Source organism: Ornithodoros turicata, chromosome 6 (genome assembly GCF_037126465.1).
Source record: "Ornithodoros turicata isolate Travis chromosome 6, ASM3712646v1, whole genome shotgun sequence".
Classification (NCBI taxonomy): domain Eukaryota; kingdom Metazoa; phylum Arthropoda; class Arachnida; order Ixodida; family Argasidae; genus Ornithodoros; species Ornithodoros turicata.
This window is the reverse complement of record NC_088206.1, coordinates 44,703,259-44,727,245: the sequence shown is the minus strand read 5'-3', so window position 1 is coordinate 44,727,245 and position 23,987 is coordinate 44,703,259. Positions and strand designations below refer to the sequence as shown.

At 45.2% G+C, this 23,987-nt stretch overlaps 1 protein-coding gene across 1 annotated transcript; it reads right to left on the bottom strand.

Moving 5' to 3' along the window:
* Positions 1-708: 708 nt before the first annotated feature.
* LOC135397950 (helix-loop-helix protein delilah-like) lies at positions 709-23,305 on the bottom strand. The gene is made up of 2 exons (XM_064629432.1): positions 23,110-23,305; positions 709-1,471 (listed from the first exon to the last, which is right to left on the bottom strand). The coding sequence occupies exons 1-2, from the start codon at positions 23,288-23,290 to the stop codon at positions 1,002-1,004; spliced, it is 651 nt and encodes a 216-aa protein (XP_064485502.1). The 5' UTR covers positions 23,291-23,305; the 3' UTR covers positions 709-1,001.
* Positions 23,306-23,987: the final 682 nt, after the last annotated feature.

Genomic DNA, 23,987 nt, shown 5'->3' with positions numbered 1-23,987 from the left:
CCGGTGATTGGTGGACGATCACCAATCTCGAAACAATCTCCCGTTCCCCGTTCTCTTCCTCCAGTATTATTTGTGCAGCGTTGCGTTGAGTTTGAGTTTGAATGTAAAAAACAAAAAAAAAAATAAAAAAAATGTTGCTTTGAACATTCTCCTTTTCGCCAACTGCTCGATCAATTTATTATCGATATAAGTTTGCCACCGCCTTTTTTTTTTTCGAAAGCTTACTTGATTTTACAATTAGTAAGTAGGAGTCGACCTATATTACGGTTTATTTAGGAACCTTTGAGTTTTGAATACGATGTGTTCTCTGCAGTACTCACCCATCACCTCATCAATTCATACGACATATTGACCAGCATAACCTGGGCCAGCGAGTGACAAATTAATTGGCAAATTACCTCATTCATCGTCGCTTCACAAGTTAGTGACTATATGGTCGCCTCCCGCGCCGACGGGAGGTGACCCGATTTCGAATCTCAGCACCACCTGTGCCATGTGTGCGTGTTTTCCTTGGGTTTCTATCGGAAGCTTTAAGGCAAATGCGGGCACAGTTTGTTGTGAAGTTGGCCCATGATGATCCGTCACACTGGCAGGCAGATCGCTCGGTAATCACACGTCATCACGTATCGCCGCCTGATGTGTTTGTTGTTATTGTTCCTGTACAACAAAGTATATATCAGAGGAAAGAAGTCCTGACTGGAAGAAAACTCGGGTATGAAATATTTTATTGCTGCCTGTGTGTCTCACCAAGTTCGTGACCAGCGCGAAATGGCAATGAGATGGCACGCAACATGGCACATATGTATATAAATATAAAGTTGAGCTGCCGACTAGAGCAAAGTTGGCTTTTTCTTCGTTTCTTTCAAGGCGCTCACCTTGCTGGGAATGTTGTCAGTACATGAGATATATCTCTACAATGTCGGCCGTCCTCATTCATTCTACACAATCACACAAAATAAAAATAAAAACTGTCACCGGTTATCGCGATTCACGATTCAGTTTCACCGAAGAGGTTCATCACTCAATTGGAGACTTTCACCGTCAGATTCGAGTATCATCCCAACCAAGTCTGGGGGCATGGAGCCGAAATCAAAGCTTGATTCCAGCGCTTCGATGTCATCTCCCTGTCGTAAGACTTCAGTGAGAGCTGCAATGTAGTTGACTGCTAGCCGCAAGGTGGTTATCTTCGTCATTTTCCCCGTTTCGTCCAGCTCAGCGCCGGGCAGCGTGGGCACAGCGGCGCGCAGTTGCTCGAAGGCCCGGTTGATCTCTTGCATCCTACACCGCTCCCTTGCGTTGGCTGTCTTTCTGCGGTACTTTGAGAGTGGCGCCGACCTGGCTGCCGGTTTTCTTCGCTCCACCCGACCCGCGTTGGTGCCAGCATGCAGTCGACGAGGTCGGAGGTTGTAGTCGGCGCCCTGCTTCGTCGAACAGGAGTTGAGAAAGGACGCCACACTGTCCATGCCACCACCTGAAAGCACATACGCAATGAAACTATCGGATGGATACATCGGCGGGGTCGTGGGAATGCAAACACTCGTCTCGACACGGTATGTTTGCGTTGCCGCGTAACCAACGTGATCAATGCGTCGTCCTTCATTTTGCCAATAGCGCCAATGTCTTTCTTTATCTTTGAACGTTGTTTGCATTCTCCTCTATCGGGGCCTCATCGCGTCTTTCCTCCTGTGCAAACGAACCAACTAAAATGAAGGCTGGCCTAACAAAGGAACTCGTTGTAACCGCACAGGTTGTACTTGAGTAGACTAGTACAATTCTCGACAAGCATAACTGAAACTAAGCAAACGGAGATAGTGCGCAGTATGGAATGAAGACACTGATGTATACTTAACTATATATATATATATATACAAGCCGTCGCAGGCTTTGGCTGCCCTAAGAGTACTTCACGATGGAATTTCTGTTTGCTCTTTTCCATTGGCTCCGAGGTTTGTACCTACCGTCTATTCAACGCTAGAGTATCTCAATAACAACTTGTAAAAGCAAAAGTTGGTCATCACATAACAGGAATTGAGTCTTCTGCTTTGCGGAGAATATTACAACAACTGACACACTCGGGTAAAAGCTCTCATGGTCACGGACACAAATTTAAAAATGAATTACGACTATTTTGTAAGTGATTAGCGCACGATTCAAATTACGATCGCAACCGCGTAAATTTGAATCGAATAAACTACCTACTGACAGATAATAGATGGAGAACATGTCCGAACTCGACATAGAGTGTTGTGTCAGAGAGTTCGCTGCACATTGTGATCTTGCGAATACAATATTTTGTACAGCGCAACCATTATTTTGAATTCTAGAGATTGCGTTCACGAATAATACCTGTCCCTTCCATGCCGGGTATTTTGTATTTTTGCCTAAATAACAAATGATCGGGGAGTTTCATCGCCAGGAGCGATACTCTGTTTCTGAACCTGGGTTCCGCACATCTTGTCGCGAGGTTCTGCGAACAGGATAGTGTTTAGCACCTGCGAGTAAAACTTCCTACTAAGGCTCGCTCTGGGTAGCCTTGGTGCTCGTACAGAGTGTGCTCGAAATTTGGCCGTTCAAATTGGGATTCACATCGAGATCGCAAGGCCAGTTTACCACGGCCGACGCTCATTGTAAAGAATACACTCTTAAAAATTAACTTCACCGCATAGCACGCTCCTAGCCAATCATCACCTCGAATCGGATATAGTTATTGCCCTGATTTGTTAAAACGGGAGGCGTACGCCTTTTTTGTGACACCTATGCTATTCATAATTGTCACAAAAAAGGCGTACACCTCCCGTTTTCAACAAATCAGGTCAGAAAACGATATCATTCGAGGTGACGATTGGCTAGGAGCGTGCTATGCGGCAAGCCGGTTCATCGTCACCACCATTACCTCATTTTTAAGAGTGTAGATATAACAGCTGTCGTCTTATTCATTGGATTGTTCAACCCGCAATTCAACCGGACAATTTTTCCGCACCACACTTTTGCTCTTCTCTTATGTTTCGGAAGCCTTAGAAGCACCTAGAAAGTCGGAGGTACCTCGGGGAAACCTTGGAGCTACTCTCTTGCCTAAGTGGACTTGGGATTTACAAGCGTCAGTGACAACCGATAATGCGTTATCTGCAGAAAAGTACCGTGAAACAACTGAATTAATCCGTCAAGCCTCTAGCGACGTTTTGCGACGCAACAACGAGCAATTTTACGAGCAATAAATAAAATACAACGAGCAATAAATTATGTGAACCGATTAAATAATCAGTTAAACTGAATAAATAATTTTCCGCTTGTACGACATCAAGTTCGCCTCTCCCACTCATACACAGTGTAGAGGCTTCTTGAAGTCGATCACGGGTTCCCCCGAACAACATAAGTAGAGAACCCCATTGCTGATGCTAATGTGGGAAATGGAATAATGAGTGGCCTCATAGTGAGGACGGAAGTCCTACGGTGCCGGGAGGGTGTAATGGACAAACACATTCTTTTAAAAACGCAAAAATAACTTAAAAACGAGACATCTGACGACACAACATAACGTAGAGCGCTCACTCTCAAAGTTGTGTTGTGTCGTCTGTTGTTGTCTTCTCGTAGTGTTGTGTCGACTATTGTCTCGTCCAGAAGTGATTTTAGCGCTTTTAAAGGGTGTGTTGGACCAAGTACCAACAAGCCCAAAGAAATGTATTGATCTGTCTCCTGTCAGTAGTTCCGCGGCCCATATTACATCAGTTGCGCTTGAAAGTGCTGTGCCAATATTGTATTTGAAGGTTGACCATGTGCAGAAATAGTCTTGCAACACCTGGACATTTGAGATGGGATAAACCACGGAGTGCTGATTTTAGACAGCCGTGTCCCCTACAGTACCTTATTAATCTTTATCCAACTACAAAGCCCCGCTTCCGGTCGAGTTTTACGTTCTTACTGTCGAATGGAAAGTGCCACACCCTCTTTCTAAAGGGTCTCTCAAACTCTGTTTAAATCTGATTTTTTCTCAGATGGTGATCTAGCGCGACTGAGAACGTTGCCAAGAGTTTCTTCTCCCTGTATCACTTGATTCCGTCTCATGCATATGTCGCAAAAGTGGTCTTATAGTTATTTAGCGCACGTTCAGACGTCTCAAAGAGTCGTACGAGTATAGGGCTGCAATCAGATTATGCGACTGCCAACTGCTCAGCAATGTTCAACTGCAACGACGCTCCATCCTCGAAGCTTGAACCAGTTTGATTGGACCCATCGACACTTACGTCCTAGTGCAGAACGTTGCTGCTAATTAAACTCATGACCTAATTACCGTTAATTACATCAGTCATAAACCAATTTGTATCGTATCACCACATTGCACTTCCATAAGAGGCACCTCGTTCAAACAAGCAATAACTACTTTCTTGTTGCGGGATTCTTGTTAACCGTGAGAAGAAGCTTGATCAGAAATCAATAAGAGGAGCTATAAAGCAACTTTTTTTTTTGTACATACTGACCTACGGCACTACGAAAAGTTCTGGTTAACAGTAAAATACCACAGGACTGCAACTCCCTGGAACACCTTCATTGTTGGGGGAATGCAAGATGCGCTGCAGTGATTGCCCCCCCCCCCCCTTGTTCCTTTGGATCCTCTTGTAACATCCGAGTGCGCTGAAGGCTCTTGGCTATCTTGAAATTGCGTCATTGCTGCTTTTGAAAATATGTACCAGGCGCATCTCATTAGCATCATCTCTCTCTCACATTTTCTATCGACCTTTAACATGACCGGAAGCGCGAACGGACTCGGTGAAGTCATTTAAATGTGAACAAAAACGTAATTTGCAGACATTTACGGGCAATACTTGGCATTAAAGGGGCACTAAACGGATATAAGAGCAATGATGTATCAGTAGGAATAGTTCATTTAACTGTGAAACATATTTTACAATTATTCTCATTATGATTATTACAATTCTTAAATTATGAAGGTCGACAACGACATAGTAGCGCAGTAATTACAAAACGCGTTGCGCATTATTTCTCGAACTTGCTCCGCCCTCCAAGTTCTCACAACAATAGGAGCGACGTCACTTTGACGTTTCGTGCGGGCCACCACTTATGTTGCTGCATTTTTGAATAAGCTTTTTTTTTTCAGAGCCACTAGACTACATTCACGAGGAATGTCCTTCCACGACGTATTATTTGTACGTCTTTTCCGGTTGCCTTCACGAACAGAAATGAGATTACTTTATAAGCCACACTTATTCTTGAGACTCCTCCACAGCCACGGAGCCGCAACAATGCGTCAGCAAACAAGTTCGGCAGGTTCTCCCCCGCGGCTGGACCTCGTGGGAGTCCAGGATTGGTTGACGACGCAAAACGTCATTCGGGGATGAGTCTGCCCCGTTTGCTGTAGCCGAGTGACGTTTGCTGACGCATTAGACGAAGGGGAGAGTTGCACTGATTTTTCTCTTTGATCTGCTTTTTAAATAGTTAAAGCGCTTGAGCTACACAAAGTCTTCCACATATTTAGGTAGAGTGCAACCCCTGCTTTCACTCTGTGCTTTTTAGACAAAGTACGACCACCAGTTTAGTGTGCCTTTAAATCTATAAGGCTCGCATTATTTGTCTATTCTTTTTCCCTTATTATTGATTTTTCCCTTCTTATCGATTTTTAGTGAGTTGGAGAGGACTGATGGAGATGAGCGCACTGTCAACCGTATATAGCTTCCTACCCAAATGTCATTACAGTCTTCAGATCAACCTCGAGGAAACTGCTGGAAATGGTAGATAACTGGTAGACAAAGTGGTTAATGTCGCTGAATATCGCACACTACGCCCAATTCCGTTGAAAAGCGTCACTCGTACTTCTTAAAGGAGTAGTGAAGTGTCCTTTCTTTTTGCGGCGTGTTCTGCAACAAATAAAATGAGCTCCTGCAAATAAGAACGATGAGCGTAGGTGACGGACAACGCGAGCGCGAGACATATGTTCTGCGGACCTTTTTGCTCACTATCCTGCACACTCTAAGCACAAGGAAAGGAGACGGATACTTCGTGACGTGTTCAATCCCCCCGATGGGATCGATCATGTGACTGTGACGTGGACCGGCGCAACGGAAGGGAATAGAAGCACGGGAGCTGAGTAGAAAGAAAGAAAGCATGGTGAGGAGTTGCGGACGTCGCACGAGGAGATAGGGCCGACCGTCCAGAGTTACTTCCTCCGAATGCGTCTGTAAAGTTGATTGCACAACAACAGTACATCACACAGCAAAGTTGTTTTGCATGGCGTCATGGACAGTTTCACGAATGACATAGGGTATTCCGAGCAGAGGCGGACTGGGACAAATAATCTCAGGACCCGTCGCACGAGAGGGGGGGGGGGGGGTGCAACTCACAAGAACTCTCAAGGGGAAGTGCACCGTACCGGGTGACCTACCTGGAGGTTTATGACCAGTCCGCCCCTGGTTTTCAGGTCATGGTAACTGTCACGTCCCTGCTCCTTTAATGAGACTTAATTTCAGCGTCCATATATAATACAAATATCTAAGGGCTTCCTTCAAAAGTAATCCTTTGTGACCCGCAGAACCGGGCCGTGCCGTTTATAACACAGATTTACAGTGTTTCGCATTTGAAGCAAGGTCCACCATTTGCATTTTGACGCGTTAAATGTCTCGCGAATATAACGCAGCTACGCGTAGAATCCCGACACGACCCAGATGTCTGGATGTCATTCGAAATCGTGTAGCAGAATTACTAACAACGGTACCGGGTGTACTCGGGCTGAATACCCGAGAACCTTGAGGGGACGGCCATTTCATTTGGCTTTTGAACCGGCTGGACGAATGGGGAACGTCATGGACGGCTGGCTTTGGTATCCCTATGCGAAACGACTTCGCGAACGCTTTGGACATTTCCTAGTCCCCTGCACTTTTCTCCGCTTCAACGACCGACTCGCACAATGTTATACTCATATACGCCTCTCCGCTGGTTGCCGTCAGTATTAGTGTCGGTGTTACATATACAGGCGAAACTTAAATTCGGATCTCAATAACAACATTCCACGCACTTTCTGCAGCTCTGCGAATGCCGTTCATGAAGGACGCTGTCATCTGCCGTCGTGGTATTGCGCTATAGAGCAAAGTTCATAGAGATCATAGACATTTAATACCCATGTCACACGTTGACGAGAAATGGTGTTATCGTCCAATGGTAATTCGATATCGGCCGACATTATTTACGAAGCTCCCGCCACATGTCCTTTCCTAATGACATTAAGCGCCATGACGTCGATGCGGGTCGTGTCGAATTCGCCCATGCGGCCCGATACTTCATAACTCGTCAAGTGAAATATGAGTTACTTTTAGTTTAGTGATATGTGAGCTAATTTGAAAAACGGAACCTAGTTAAGCAGGTTGTAAATGCACGCAATTAATATTCTGAAATATAATAATATTACGTTGCTTTTCACGAGGAGCAGTTCTACTATGTCTGAATAACGTGGTAAATTAACGTATTTGCCAGCTGGTGCCGAGTCTAAAACAAGCAATACGGTGGCACGTAGTTGTCGCTTTGCTTTTGTCGATGAAAATTTCTAACACCCGTCGAGATTTCTTTCGTCAAAACATACTTGTATCAGCTCAAATTTGTGAAACCACCTTTTCTTGTACAGTAGAAAGCTGTTTTATGTAAACTAAAATTCTTACTCTGCGCATACAATGGCGAACGATATGCCATTGATATGGGATATTTCATATGCGAACGAGTTGTGGCGAAATCATTAAGTATTGGAAATGACAAGGCAAATTCCATTTAAACTGTCCGTGTGACACCGCACGTATGATATTAAATCTTAACGCATTGAGATTCCACTTCATGTCATTTTTCGTGCCCGTGTTGAACGGGTATAAGAAATATCCTAGAGCGAAGAGAATGCGTCCGGGCGTGAGGTGGAAAGGTATGTGCTTTGGGAGTCCTCCCGTGTTACCAACGGCACAATACAATCTCAAGTTTTAACCGTGTATACCTACGGGAAGCAAATAAAACAACGAGAAAATTGCACGCATAGCAGATGCAGCCGTAATATGGAAAGTAACAACGTCGTCGCAGAGACGTTGTTACACGTCGCATGAGAAATAGTATAAAAGGTGGCGTTTGCAAGTTTGAAATACCCATTGCAAAACAAAGAACAAACTTACGAGAACTCTGGCTCACACGTGACGTGCTATTATTAGTGCCTGTATTTCGTAGACGGACATGTTCAACTATACCGGGTGTTTCAGTTACGAAAGGACGTAATTCATTGGTGTAAGGACGTAATTCATTGGTGGCCATGGGAGTGAAAGAGCGTCCTTTTGCGCTTCGCCGCGACCAGCCGCGAAAAAAATACGTAAACCGAAACCAATTAATTACTGCAACAAATGACCCGCTTCGGTTGCAGATTTTTCTCTAAAAGGTGTCCCCTGAAGGTCCCAAAATGGGTAGTACCCATTTTAATGCCGACGGCGTCCTGCTTTAGAAGTTAGCTTTTGTCACGAAACTCATTTGAATTTTTATTTAAATAATGAGCGCCTCCCGCTCATTCACGCGGTGCGCATCTTGTAGGCGGTATTGGACAGATACTTGTAAAAAAGAAAGTTATTCGATTGGTGCACCGGTTCGTGAATTATTTAGCCCGGGGATTTAACTGAAACACCCGGTATAGTGTGTGGCCGCCTTAACTCATATGTCACTCTTCCTCAGTGAAAGTGTTATGTTCACCAGGGTAAATGAGGATTAGAAGTCGGCTCCGCACTAGCGTGCAGTCTGTAAATTGGACACATTATTATTTTATGAAACGTCACAACCGAAAAGATCTTACCCGTTTCGTAATTATCAATTGCGGAAATCGTATCTCATGCGCGTGTGAAACAGAAACTTTCATTAGCTTTCGCTTTCCATCTTCGAAGCGCCGTTTCTTTTGTTTGGCACTATATCTTACATGATGTGTAACACCGTGTTCTGCGACATTGTTACCTTGACCATTAGGGTTGTACTTGCTTAGCGGACGGTCTTTTTACATTTTTTCGTTTGCTACCTGCGTGCACGGAATGAAGGGGCACTAAAGTGCAAAGTATTCTGTACGCGATATGAAAGATTCCTTCATCATGACAATAATCCAAAAGGAACGCGATTCACACGTTGCGCCGTTTGTAATTAAAACGTGAATCAAGGTGCCAATTTGGAGGTTCCTCTTTCCTCCGTCCGAATCGGTGCAAAACGTTAAGGGTACGTCACCTCCGGCGCATCCAATTGTCAAAGGAAATATATTGCGACTGGTGGTGGTGGTAGTGCTGAGAGAGCACCACCACCATCCCGCAATATATTGCGAGAACTGCCCCTTCCTGCATTTCTTTGTCCAATCAACGCTACACGAGGGAAGGTCCGACTTGGCTGTAACGCGTAGGGATACATGGCGGACGCATATATCATACGGATATTCTGTAGTAATGGAAGCTTTCGCTAATACCGCCATATACAAGGTAACAGGAAGGAACATAATCAGTGCATCAATGTGATCAAACGCACAAATTATAGCTGACGCTCGAACAACGAAACTTACGAAACGGAGGCTAACAGTCACCGCGAGAAGCCCTACCAACTGCGAGCGGAGCAGCATAGATCAGATTGCAGATGCGTGCGCAACAGAAGCTAGAGCAGTGTTGGGACGTTATAATAACGCCGTTCCATCTCTTTTATTGTACGTTCCACAGTGCTATTCCAGACAAAAAATACGGTTTCTAGTGAGACAAAGCTAGTAAACAATCTGGGCAAAATAGGGTAATATAGGGTTGATGATGATGATTCGGGTTTTAATGGCGCATCGGTGCGGTATTTCATCCACTTCGTAAAGAACGCCGCCCACGCCGAAAGTCTCGTCAATGACGTATTGAGTGCTACACATTTTGCCAGAAATTTTCAGCTTCCAGATTTATTGTTCCAGTAAATTAGCTCGTTCCTATGCATTGCTAAAACCTAATATTCCACCATTTTCTTGAGCTGATGGGAATCTTCGTGACTTTGCAATTAACTCGACTGGAAGACATATTTACTAAAAGTGGAACAACAATTCTGCATATTATGCTTGGAAATTGTTAAAAACTGCAAATTTATATATCGAAACAAAGTTCAGGCTGCTACCAAGCTACGCAAGTGCGCATACACACGAGGCTTCGCAGGCGGCCATTGAAAATGCTAGGAGGGCAGCGTATTTTTTAAATATTTTTTTCACGATGTTTCCGCAAAGAAGTGGACCAAGTTCCAATACTTACATAAAAAATTAGGGCAGAATACATCTTACAGCGCATAGCTCCGCTCCCAAACGCTCTAATTAATTTTGTCTTCATTACAAACCCGTACGTAGTTTATCTTGGCTAACCCTATTGTGTTTCCTTTGTTTCTTCCCCTTTTTTCGCAATACGCAGCGTTCACTGAGATCTTTGCCGAATGAACCGTTATGTGGGAACAGCGATGTTTTCCCTGCTGATGGGTTGGCGTATAATAAATATCCAAAATACCTATTCCAGTGATATGGCAAGTGAGTACCTGAATACCTGAATTATAGGCAGCGCGTTTTTCTTCTTCTTCTGCCTCCTTTGAAGGCTTCAGTTTTGCCTATAGTCACGGCCGCGTCTAGTCCGACCGTAACCTAGCTAAAGGTTAAAGTGGGTGGATGCTTCTCCCCCGCGTAACTGCCTAATTTTTTCGCATCTTGCGATACAAGGAATGTGCAGAAGTAATTGATGGTTAACGGAGAGCTGGAAAACATTCGAAGGGTAGTGTCGGAGCTGGCGGATTTCGAGTTGCCGTCGTACACACCGCATGCTTGAGCACATGATGTTGGGCGCCACAGATTGCTAGCGCAACTCTTTTATAAATGTGACATCATTCGTCTTGCTCGCAAATTGCTTATTCAAAGAATTGTTTTAGTATGAAAGCACGCACGATACGTGCGTGTTGTTACGTCTTTGTGTGACATGTATGCACTTACGGTAATTATCACACAAAGCGTACGTGCCGCGCTTTTCACAAATCATAACGGCCTCATTCTGCTCAATAATTTGCTTTCAGCGTGTTATGTGGTGAAGCTCTGTTTTAAGACTGCGCAGTCAGTCTATCCCCCAGAATCGCATTCATCTTTCTATACGCTTATTTCTTGTTATTCTTGCTTCATCTGTTATAAAGCGTACACGCCCATGTTATTTATTTATTCATTTATTTTTAGTGCTATGCTATACTAAATTGTTCGTTCTATCCTTGCACATGCGTCAATCGTCATGTTCTACAAGACCCCCGGTTAGATTGAAGCGAGATACGTCAAGCCACACTTGAGAAGCGACCATCTCGGCGGCCGCCTCAACGTTTGACGGAGGAACCGTTCGTACACGTGGTCATTTTTAGGGTCTCTTCTTTATTTATTCTGGTCCGTTGGAGCAAGGAAGAAACTGATTTAAAGGTGCGTGTCGGCGCCTTGATAGAAGCGGCGCCAGGAGCGATCAGCCACACCGCTCACGTAGATGGGCGAAACGCACGCGACGCCCCGTTTTGTCCTCAGTCGGGGCTCTTCGAGACACCGATTTGGGTGATAAGTGAACGGCGAGCATTCGAGTACTTGCTCTCTTTTTATTGGCGAAACGTCCCTGCCGGTTACGTCACAAGTAGGGAGTGGTCGGGAGAGTCACGACTGGAAATATCAGCCGATGCAGGGCACCGCCGGAGCTCCCAACAATAATTGGCGAATGAAAAACTCGTGTCGTGTTCGCAGTGACAACCAGCTCTCTACTTGTCTGTTCAGTTGCGGAGGAATTGTGATCAAGCGGGGAGATGGACCGGAATATGAGACTTTCATATGCCTGGCTATTTTTCCGAGGCTTGTATAGGAAAGGCGTACTCTTCTACCCCTTCGCACGGGCTCACAGATGTGGCATTTGTTGAAGCTAATGTGGCAATGCACGTTTCTCTTTATTAAACGCAACTTTTCGTTCGTTATCCGTACGTTTTCAAGCTAAGCAGAATCATTTTGGTCTCAGTTGTTTCAATCCACTGAAATTCGAACAAACGAATTTAACGTGCGTCTACTGTTGTTGTTACGAGCGAGTTTTAGTATATCGGAATAATTCTACGCAAACGATAAGATAAAGGAAGTTATCAAATCCAAGATTAGCAATGTGATGTTACTCGCTCCAAACAAAAAAGGTGATTGGCTTATCATGTTTTCGGAACTGCTATTCATGAATACTTTTAGATGCACTAAAGCTCCTTACGTGACAAGGAGTACCATTTAAGTTGCTTCGTGTGTATCGATGGCTTCAACGGAAAAGCGTCGCCGTTTATGATTTCGCTCCTGTATTCACAGATACTACAGTCTGTTATTATTATACAAACTGTATTATGTACTGCTCTCGTCGTTCATCGGTGAACGGACGACCACACCAAAGTCTTACGAAAGTGGGACAAAAATATCGGCAATGGAGAAACTGCTTTTTAAGCCCACACATTGGCTGACTGATTGATTATGAAAAAGAAAAATGGAGAAAACTCACACCACATACATGTAGACCAGCCACTCTATGGTACGTACTCCCTTAAAGACACTACGGGTGTACGTATACACATGACATAAAACAAAAGAAAAATATAGCGAAAATGATGCAGGGCGGGGGGAGTAGAAAAGAAAAAAAAAAGACAGGAGGAAACAAACAAACAGGAAACGACCTACAGGAGAAAGCAGCCTCCCATCAAAACAGTCACAAAACCCTGCCAAAATTGGCTCTCTCCGAGGGCTTACCGTTCAAGTGAACTGAATTGGCTACGGAGAAGTTAGTTAAATGCACAAGGCGATTGTACGATTTGTCGATTGTTATTCGACGGCTTTTGGTGGTTGTGATTTCTTGTCCCTGAGACAGCTGCCTGGCTTCGGATGCTGATTTGTGTCATATTCCATAATAATATCGAAATACGTTATTGCGCTGATATTCTTCGTTCCATACGTGACGCACATCAATAGTGAAGTCATTTGAAGAAAAAACTGGCGCACAGTGTTTCACATTCTTAGTGTACCATGTGGCATGGATAACGCGGAGCAGTTTTCTGAGGAAATTGGAACTACCGAATGTGTGTGATATGTCGACAACTGACGTGGTACCTCGTGACCTTGTTATTATTTTCTAATGTGTTTTTTTTTCTTTTGCGTAAATGATAGTGGCAGGGTACCTGCTGTGCCTCAGATATTCCAAAGTCCTAATCGCATAGCTTTTATCTCTACATTGCTTTGATTGCAATGCAATGTAACCGGGCGCATGTTGGCCCCTGCCGACAAATGACCTCCATCGAATGCTCGAAGAGTCGGTGAAAAGCAACACACGATTCTGGATGCCACGCTCAACGACCATATTTTCGACGAAAGGATGTCCTATACAGTGATCGTCGAAGCACCCTTAAGCATAGATGAATATTAAGAACGGAGGTACCACAGCGGCGCTTGCAAATGCAATGCGGAAAGAGGAACTCCGCCCTCAATTACAAATGATTCATAAAGCTCCGGTGGTGTCTCTCTGAAACGTCAGCTGAGTCGTTCTATGGTCTCAATTTGCAATGCATATCTGCCCTGTCAGATGAAGGGCCCGACAAAGCAAGGCAGCAAAATTCGGAGCGAGGCACACGTTGGTCGGGTTATCCACGTCCACGTTGAACACGTAGGTGGTGAAATTAAAGAGCGGTTTAAAGGGAGCCCATGTGAGGCAAAAAGCTGTACCTAGGACGCTCTGGGAAAGCTTCCCTTATCGGATCGACGGATCAGTTGATGAGAGTCTGTTTCTTACATTTTAGAATAATTTCTTGGAAAAGACAAAAGCTTCTTTCTCTACAAAGTAGGTTCGAATATAGTTGAGAACACGTCTTCCCAGTCAGCAAATATGCAAATTTGCATATTTGCTGAATCTGAATTTGTTGAATCTATTTCAGGCACGCGCACCGTTAACGGTGCGCGTGCCTGAAATAGATTCAACTTACGTACGTTTTACTACTATAAAACGTGCCTTTCTCATGTCCAGTTTGAGTCACAGCAGGGTGAACTGCTTCGAGTATTTTATTTGGATCGTTGATGTCGCTGCTTCTTTTTTTCTTTTTTGTTGTTGTTGCAACTCTGAACTGAGTGAGTAATTTTTCCTGCCCCAATGAACAGTCCTCTGTATCGCAAAGCTGAAGCTTTAGCTATCAAGCTATTCACAGTCACATGATATCTTGGTGATTACATTCCGTGCACATGATTTGGAGAGCATTTCTTCCGAAGAGTGAAACGAAAGCTCAGACAGGGCGGATATAAACGATTCCACATGAACATCTGGTAGCAATTGCAGGCAAAACGATAACGGCGTGTGGACGTAAATATAGACGAGTTCCATACACATGCGTGATATCCCTCGCATAACTTCGTATTACGACTCATAAGATTCATATGTACCTTAATGGTGGTCGCACCTGAGAGTGCAATACAATGAAGCCCTTGCATAAGGACGAACATCCAGGGCTTCGTCCCTTAACTGCAGGGCCGATTCCTGAGACGGGCTTTCTCCTGGGTCAGAATAATTGTGAAGCGTCCCATCCCCACCTTCCAGACCTCCATCAGGAGATCGGTAACCAAAAAAGTGGAAGTCGAACCAAAAGAGGAAGAAGATCTGATCTGCACTTCCGAGCTCAAAAACTATTGACTCTCGTTTTATTGCCGAACCTATAGCTCCCGGGACCTGCTGCCCGGTGCCCCCTCTGACGAAGGCGCCCGGGGCAGCTGCCACTCTCCCCCCCTTCGGAACGACTCTGCTTCATTGTCCCTTCATACGTCCCTTGTCCCTTCCCTTCATATGTGGAGATAATCCCTGACACTTCATACCAGCAACTGCGAAGGCACGCTAAAGAAAGTACATTTTCTTTAAAGCATTCGATGTGCGCGACAGGTGTACTTATGTAGTACGCAAAAAAGAACACGGCGGTAATGTCGTTATATCCCAACTATTTGCGCATCGTTCGACACTGGTGGTTGGTGGTGGTTTGTCAGCGCTAGGCCTGACCTACTTTCGCAGCAAATCAAATGCAATCGTCCGCGGTATGTTATTGCGAGGGAATTTGGCACAACGGACACCTCAGTTATTATCCGTCCTGACAGACAGATGGGGGGAGGGGATATGAAGGTTTATTAAACGGAGAAGGAAACGTCAGCCAGACAAAGGTCAGACGCAAACAGACTGTGCAGGTAAACGCTATCATAGTGTTCACTATGACCATAGTGCACATGTGTACCGTGCATTGCCCAAACACATCCAATTGTTTATATAGAGTGCTTAATAAATTTTCCTATGACAGCATTGACAAAGTCTCATTCTGGCCAAGCAGAGCTAATTAGTTGCGCTACTTGCCAACAAGCTGCACCCGCGTCTTCTTTAACAATCTTATTTTTTTATTCGGAATTATTCGTGCATGCAGAGATGACATTTAAAGAATTGTATTTGACAAGAAGAGGTAGAGCTTGGGACAAAAGTTTACGGGACACGACACTAGCGTATTTTTCTTCATCGCAGCGGCCCCCTCTACCTATCAGGGAAAGATCGGATAAGAAACGGGTGACCGACCATAGTATCCATCCGTCAGTGTGAGATTCCCCTCCTGTTCGCTGCTAGGGTGTCGCCCCAATGGAGAAATCCGACACCCTAAACTTTTCTTAACTTTTGACTCAAGGCTGTACCATAGTTGAAAACTAGTGTAGGGACCCCAAATCACCTTTTCAAGTGTTGAATCACCGTAACGTGGTCGGCACCGTCGTGGCTCTTTCGTGTTACTTTGGCGAAGCAGACCACTTGTGTCATGTTTATTTATTTATTTGAAAATGCCATCAACGGAAAGTATTCGTTTTGGATGGTGCACTGGACTACAACATTAAACTAGCACAACACAAAATACGAGAGTTATAAAAATCTGGAGCCCGGGCAGTTCCTCAAAACAGTCCACACAAGTCACGCTTAAAACCACTAAAAGGCAGAAAAATATCCAGGGTACCCTCGTGGAAGACGGCATTAAAGTTATGTTAGACACAGTTTAAGGGACTCGCCTTGCAGTGCTATTGAAAAAAGCACTAGAATCATTCTGGTGTTTTTGGTGGCTGTGATTTGGGACATTCCTGGTGTTTTCTTCTCTTAGTTAGCATCAGAATTCCCTGGTGTTCCTGATGTCTGTTCTCTGATGTTCCACACCAGGACCTCTGATGTGTGTGCTCTGGTGTTGCACACTAGGATCCCTGGTGTTCTGTGACGCTCCACTGTTGAACATTATGATGTTTCATGCGTTCAATCCCGTGATGTACTTGGTCCGTCAGGAACCTCACAATGCACTAAAAGCTGTGCATAGCTCTAGACGTGTGTGTGTGTGAGAGAGAGAGTGAGAAAGCAGGACAGTGCAAGCGCGGCACCACAGCAGGAACACGGTGTTAGTGCTGTTCTGTTTGTTTTTCTCTGAGCGTTCACAACTATGCACAGCTTTCCGAGCCTCATGAGGGCACTGAGGAGCCAAGTACCTCACGGGATCGAATGCGTGAAACAGCATAATGTTCAATAGTCGGGCATCATAAAACACCACGAAGGGATCCTGCCATGCATACATGTATGTGCAACATTCAACCAATACGGTCTGCTCGTTGTTCCGGTACTAAAGCTGCTTGGGATGTACTCATTAATGTTAGCGACTCATCAAACCAGTCAACAATACAACAAGATACCAAAGGTTTCTTTCTACTGCAAAGGTGTCCCAGCTGTTAGCAGGCTACGAATTGTTTGCATATAGTATACTGAGAATCAGAAATAGGAACAGACAAGCACGTGTAACAAAACTGTCTATATTATACTGCTACCATTGATGATACACATTTAGGAGACGTATGCACACCACAATATAAAAGTACAAAAAGGAGCAATATTATTTCTTCTGCAAGTGTGAATACATCACATGCGGCACAGTTATAATTTAGAAAAGCATACTCGATCAACTCTTCAGTCATTTTCCGTCCTCTCTTCTTGTAGTCCATATCCCATGAATAATCAGTTCACATGATGCCGGACGAACGCACATTCAAAGACGTCACACCAACGACCAGTCGTCACATCTGCACCGAACGCATCTCTTGTATTTTCTCATACTTCCACTTGTGCACAGGTTGGAAAGCAAACTACGACATATAATGCAGAACTTCAGAAAGGCATATTCAAAGTTGTTCACATTCGTGCGCAGTTTTTATGTTGAAAACCAGGACGGAACGCTACCTCAACCACAACGGCCAGCTCCTTGAGTTCAAACCAGGCACTAATGCCGATGGCGCTGTCGCTGTCTTATGTGACAACGAGAGCGTTAAGTTTCGTTTTCAAACTCGAGTGAAAGCCGCAAAGCGTGTCAATTTCGAGACTCGAGGGAATTATCTGTGATGCGAATTATCATTCCTTTGGAGAAGTTGCGCTAAGGAACTGATGATCATTGTAAATAGCGGTTTTCATGGTAACAACGCGTAGTGCTCGTACTCTGGCGCCTGTAGGTCTGGTGTCTGTGAACCACACCAGACCGCTCTAACGGTCACATTAAAACACTACGTCTGTCTAGTGCGCACACCAAGCATTCTAGAAGGCACCAGAATCATTCTGGTGTAGTAGTAGGCCACACTGGTGTTGACATCAGGAGATCTCGACAGCACCAGAATCACCCTGGTGTCGCGCCAGACATTTTTGATGTGCACATTACAAACATCAAGAGAGTCTAGTGTTAACGCCAGGAACATCAGGAAACACCAGAATAATTCTGGTGTTCTTTTTCAATCGGGTGAACAGAAGGGCAAAACAGTAAAGAAGCGCGCGTAGGTCTACGTGTCACATGGAAGCAGACATCAGAAAGAAGGTCGGCAGAATCAATATCCCCGTGAATAGACATGCGCAAAAACAAAATATATCGTACCGCTCTTCTAAAGATAACGTCGACTTCAACCAACACCTCTTAGATAGTAGAAGGCCTGCGCACTGCTCAACTCACGGAGGCCTGCGTGAGCTTTGCGAACTGCTTCGAGCTTTTCTCTTGTTCGCTCTTTCATTGACATCATAGCAGCATCTACAGCAGGCCTTCGTGTGTGACGCTGTGTGACGTGGGGCGCAGACCTGATGCTATCAGGAGGTGTTCCTTCAATCCGGCGAAGAAATGTTAGACAGCACGAGTGCAACCGAAGGAAAGAATGGGGAACTCAGGAGCTGAAGGCATAGCTGTGTATCTTCGCCAGCGGAGAATGCAGTCCATACTTTGAGAGTGGGGCATAGCAGACGGCCCTGGGGGGCAAGGAGGCGTTCGCGAAGGCGGCGGACGGGGGAAGCTGATGGTCATGTTTTGTTAGCGCGAATCTTTTGCGTGTTTCCTTTAAAATCATGCAAATGAGCGCTTTGTTCTATCTGTCATCATCATCATCATCATCATCATACATCATATCCGACAGGTGTTTTCGTAATATGGTCAGTGAACAAGCAACAGTTTAAAACATGCGGGCGTACTATGTTGTGACTCGGAAGCCCGCCTGGGCCAGTCACGGCGCCTTAATAATTATGGGCGGAGCTGACCTGCAGGAGTTAACCTGTCCGAAAGTTATAGGTTGGTCCGACTACCCCAGTACACCTACATACGCTACATTAACGAAGACAACGAGAATAAAGAAAAATAAGAAAACGGAGTAGAAATGAGGAGGAAGGTAGCAAGAGGAGAGAATGAATGTTCGTGCGATGGGAATCAACAGGAGAAAACAGTTGAGGAGTGACCGCATGCACTTAAGTAGGGAAAATCACAAAATGTCCATCAGGCGCGGGTTTCTTCAAGGAACCGCACCTGTTTTTGCAATACAGTCAGTCACTGCTGTGCTGGCCGACGACCTAAAAATATACGATATCAAAAGGTCGGCAGTCCAGAAGACCCAAAGTCGCTAGACGTTGCTTGCCTATGTACACGTAATACCTCCCATAATCCGTAGCTGCGGAAAGCAAAGGATTCAACATGGCTCCAAATGAAATGACGGAGAGAACGAATGAAATGAATGAAGTGAATCACGGTATTTGTTTTCGCGTTCGATTTTGATACTTTTAATGGTATACACCTCAAGAGCTCATCCATGTCCGCGACACACCTACACTCTTAAAAAAAAAGGGTGTACGTACTTTAGCTCCTTTCCCTTGTCACATATATCACTCCTTTTTTAGAGTAATTGTACTCTCCAAAAGGGAGTGATATATGTGGTAAGGAAAATGAGTTGAAGTACACCCCTTTTTTTAAGGGTGTAGGCAACACAACAAGGCCATAGCTATCGATTCAATTGTGATTTTACGAAGAGCTTACCACTAATGCTCCTTGCTGCTGTCCCCATTATTTGGAGGGACTTCCGAAACATAATGCGTACAGAGCGTGCTAGCATCACAAATTAAAAATGACGTCCGTGGTGCCACATCGTGCAGACATGTTTTTATTTAAAATGTGCCAGCTCGACACTCCAATCTGCTCTACACATGTAACGCGGAAGCTAACATCCTCAACAACTGTGAGCGGTCCAATACCTCTCGTGACACACTCAGGCTTCGCCTTGGTCGCTTGTAGTAGTACTGACGTTACGCTACAAACCTTACTGGGCCCTACGCAAAATATCGGCGTGACAGCAGCGGTTCCGAGCTATCTAAATGACACAAGTCTCATTCTCTGTGCGAGTGGCCAGTGAACAGCAAGTGAACAGTGACCAACGGCGCCTCTAGTGTGTTCATTTGCGCATTATTTCACCGTCGTGTTTTTTTTTATTCTAGTTTTTCTTAAAGAAATAGCAACCCGACCGTAATCTGGCTAACCCTCCCCTTCATACCAATAAACATAATCCTCCCTCCTCTTTATCGATATAAGACATCAGCGCACCTGTCTGATAATCATCTACTGCAGCCGCAGCCACTTACCTCATTCGGAGAGTAATTCCTCGCCTCAAGACGTTTTCGTCACTTTCATGTACGCGCTTCAGTTAATTTGAAAGCTCGGATTATTTCGTATGATTATAGTTGTCTCGCGAGGTAAAACCACGCATTATTATTATTTGGTCGAGGCGAAAAGTTACACAAATAATTCCGGGCAAGGTTTTCGCTGGGTTCGCCGCGGGAAATATCTGTGGCACTTCCGTCGTTACAGGTGCATTCCTCTTGACTGAATGAAAGCGCCTTGTTTACGAAATGTTTCTTGACAAGCATCCCTGTCGAGAGGCGGCGGCTCAGGCCTCAAGAAACGCATGTGTCATCTCTGTCACGCATCTAGACTCATTCCGACCATCAAGGTAAAATTTGGGCTTTCTTCCCGGTATGTACAGTTTTAATGATACACCTGCGTATAACGGCGCTTTGATTTAAAAGAAATTCTTTTCTTTCCGCCGCCTCCTTACTTTTATGTGCCCGGTTCGAGGGGAAAAAGTTGTCCGAAACAACGGTACACAAAATAGCAATGTCACGTGCTTTCGGTGGCGGATGGTTGACCCGAGACACCACCTGTGGTGTAGGTTTTCGTGATTAACTCTACTTTGTTGCTGCTGTCAGCAGCTAAGTCGCTGATAAATTTGATTGATGCGAACGAGATTGGTATTATAGAGTTTAGTGTTCTCGGAGTAGTATCGTTTGATGGGGCTTCACCTTCGCTGCCTCCGAAATCCCATAACTTCGTCATTATTGAAACTATTTTGAGGCTGGAACACACAAACAGACGAACGAGCACAACACAAGTCTGCGAGTCCCACTTCCGCACTAATGCTTCTACAAGAATGAATACAGTTACGCTTCCAGTGTGGTGTGTTTCGTCAGTTTCGTCCTCCGTTGTTCAGCGCTTTTACTTCAGACAGTTGCCCCGTTTGCAGTTGTTGACCATGCCACTGTTCAATTTTAGGCCCTCGCAGTAACTTTATGCAGCACCGTGAATGTCTGCGATCGTTTTACATGTTTTTGTCGCCCTCCTGTCGGCTTGAGCTCCTTTTAGCCTCAGTGATAACCTTCGCAAGAGTGCGGCTCTTGTGTCACGGCAATGTGATCTATGGGGATTCATCGTACTACACCACGTGTGGTCGACTGGATGAATTGCTAATCCCGACAGTTACGATCTCTGTCAGCGTGCGGTACCTCACTTGCCGCGTGTTACGTCATGTGTGCGTGCGTGTATGTTTCATCTCCTTTGTTCTCTGGAACCCTTGTGCCCTCAGGTAGGTATCGTAATTCCTTCGCTGAAATACCTCATCCGATCGTCATGCATGTTGATGTTGTTGTTCACATTTGGTCCTGTGTGCCGTGCCAGAGAGATCATAGATTCGTGCTCGGATAGTTATGCTGGAGGTCCGTGTGCTTGTGTAAACTTTAGTATATTGTCCACGTCGTGACATGAGCCAGTCGACACACTGGCATTTATGGAACAATATCATACAGGAGGCATAATTACAGTGGTATTATGGGCATGCTATGCTCCATTATAGTTTACGCCTAGTATTTCACTTTATAATCTCAGTATTTCTTAAAGAGACGACCATGCACAGGAGACACACAGGCTAAAGCTTGTCCGAATATGGGCCTATGTATTTTAGAATGTAGGAGGCTACAAAAAGCACAATCCTTTTAGAGTGAAGTTCACTCAATAAGGTGGACAAGTTGCACACATGTAGGGAAATAGAGAGGTTTAAAACGACTAATTTTCCTTATTGACGGGGACTAGTGGACGAGGTGTGACTGGTGGACGAGGTGACTCTAGTGTGAGCGGGTCAGGGCATTGCCTCAAATACGAAAAATATGTAAACACTCGTACATGACGACCAGTGCCGGATTAACAGTGGTGGGGGCCCCGGGCACTGTGCTGTGGGGACTCCCTCGTGTATTCTATGTCTATCCAATGTGTTATTCGGGGTCGATATGCGTGGAAGGAGGACAGATTTTCACCAAGTTTCCGTTTCAGGGATGCAAAACAGATTTCCCTTGGACAAGACCTTTACTGGTGGGGGCCCCTTTGTGGTGGGGGCCCCGGGGAAAGTGCCCCGTCTGCCCTCCCCTAAATCCGGCACTGATGACGACCCCCAAGTACAGACACGGCGTACTTTAACTAGAAACTGAGCTTCCGAGCTCTAAAGTAGACTTCCATCGCTCTTTCGCGTATTTCGCATAGAATGTCCTCCTGTGACACAAAAAGCCACTTTTTCGGGCTATGCACACACAGCACGTAACTTCTACAAGGACAAGTTCCACGTCCAGCAGCTTCTCTCGCGGCAAGTTATTTGCGCCTGCCAAGACACTCAAGGAGAACATACCGAGTGGGTGTCTGACTGACACTTCCTGGCTTGGCACACAACGAAGGTTTGTACGACAATACGCTTATTTTCTGAGCCCGCACATACGGTAGAGGGACAACAAACACATCGGAAATGTAAACAAAACATAAAAAAGACACCACAGACAAACGTGTGTTTGCTTATTGTGTACGGTAACATTCTGTATTATGTCTTCCAGCTGAAGAAATGCTACTCGAGAGATAAGCATTTTGAACATGTCATCGCAGTTATTAAATGACACGGTTACACTATACCTCAGCATTACTGGGCCGTTTTTATACAACCCAGAAGTGATACGCGAAACACGGAATCAAAAAGAAAAAAAAGAAGAAAGAAAGAAACTGCGAAAAGACAGCAAGTAGCAATTACTGAATTCACGAGGTCTCTAATCTGTTCGTGAAATCTGAACTATCTCCGTGGAAGTGATCTTTCAGTACGCGTCTGCCGTGGCCAGTTTCGACAACTTACGTGCGAATTCTGACGTATTCACGATGGCGGAAGTGATTTCTAACACAATTGCTCACAAACAGCGTGCGGCACCTGACACTCGCATTCGAAACTTCAATCCAACAATGAAACCGTAGGTACACTTCGAAGCCCGCCCTTCGGGTGCGAAAAGTTTATGCCGAGACACTTGGATACATTGATCCCTTAACATGTGCCTCAAGGATCATGCGGCGCATTAAAAGGGAAGAACGCCAACCCGCATTTCCAGTAACAACACCGGATCTCACCTGCAGGCTGTTTCCCAGCGGCGACACGAATGGGCGCGCCCAACGTTGTATCCGTCCGCTGCACGAAGCGACGTTTCAGCACTTTGGCCGTCTGGCGGCGTGCTGGCTTCTCTTTTATAGAGCGCTGCATGATGACGTCACGGGGCGGGAGATCGCAGAGAGCCACCCACCGGGCGTCCATTGCATGGAACCGTTTTCCTTCTCAGTGGGTGCTTGCAAATGGAGGAATGCCTCTCAAAAACCAACAGAAAGGGTACATCAACCAATATATAATCGCCACAGGGGGGAAGTCATGCAGCAATACCTTGCGATACACAAATGGGGCTCTTTCCGAGAGAAATAGGATTAAAAAGATATTGTTCGGGAATCACGATCACCTGCGAGAAAAGTCAGACCGGTGTTTGTTGAATTAGAACCAGATTCTGGGACATACCATTCTCGGTGGCAGCTGTAATTATCTTCAATAACCGTAACAGGGCGAATGTAATTCACGCCCGGACTATTTATCTGTACGAAGACATGCAATCCAGACAACTTCGTGTGTCTGTTGCTTTTTCGACACCTGCCATATATTTCCAACTTTGTACTTGTTCGTTTATGCGCCAGCTGCGGTTTGGTTGATCGTCATGTCCACTAGATGTCACCTACCTCGTTTTTGTATGTATGTGTGCTCTGTTTGAGAAAAACACGTCGGAGAGAATGTCGGGAGGGTGATTGTTTGTACGAAAGAGGCCCTCTGGCAAGTCGTCCGGAAGCCGCGTGCCAGGGCGTAATCGATGACGAACTTGTCCGGCAATTAAGAGGTGTCGGTTCGATTCCCGTCACTGTCTGGCTTTCTCGACTGCTGCCATATTTGCAACGTCTAACTTCTCACTCAG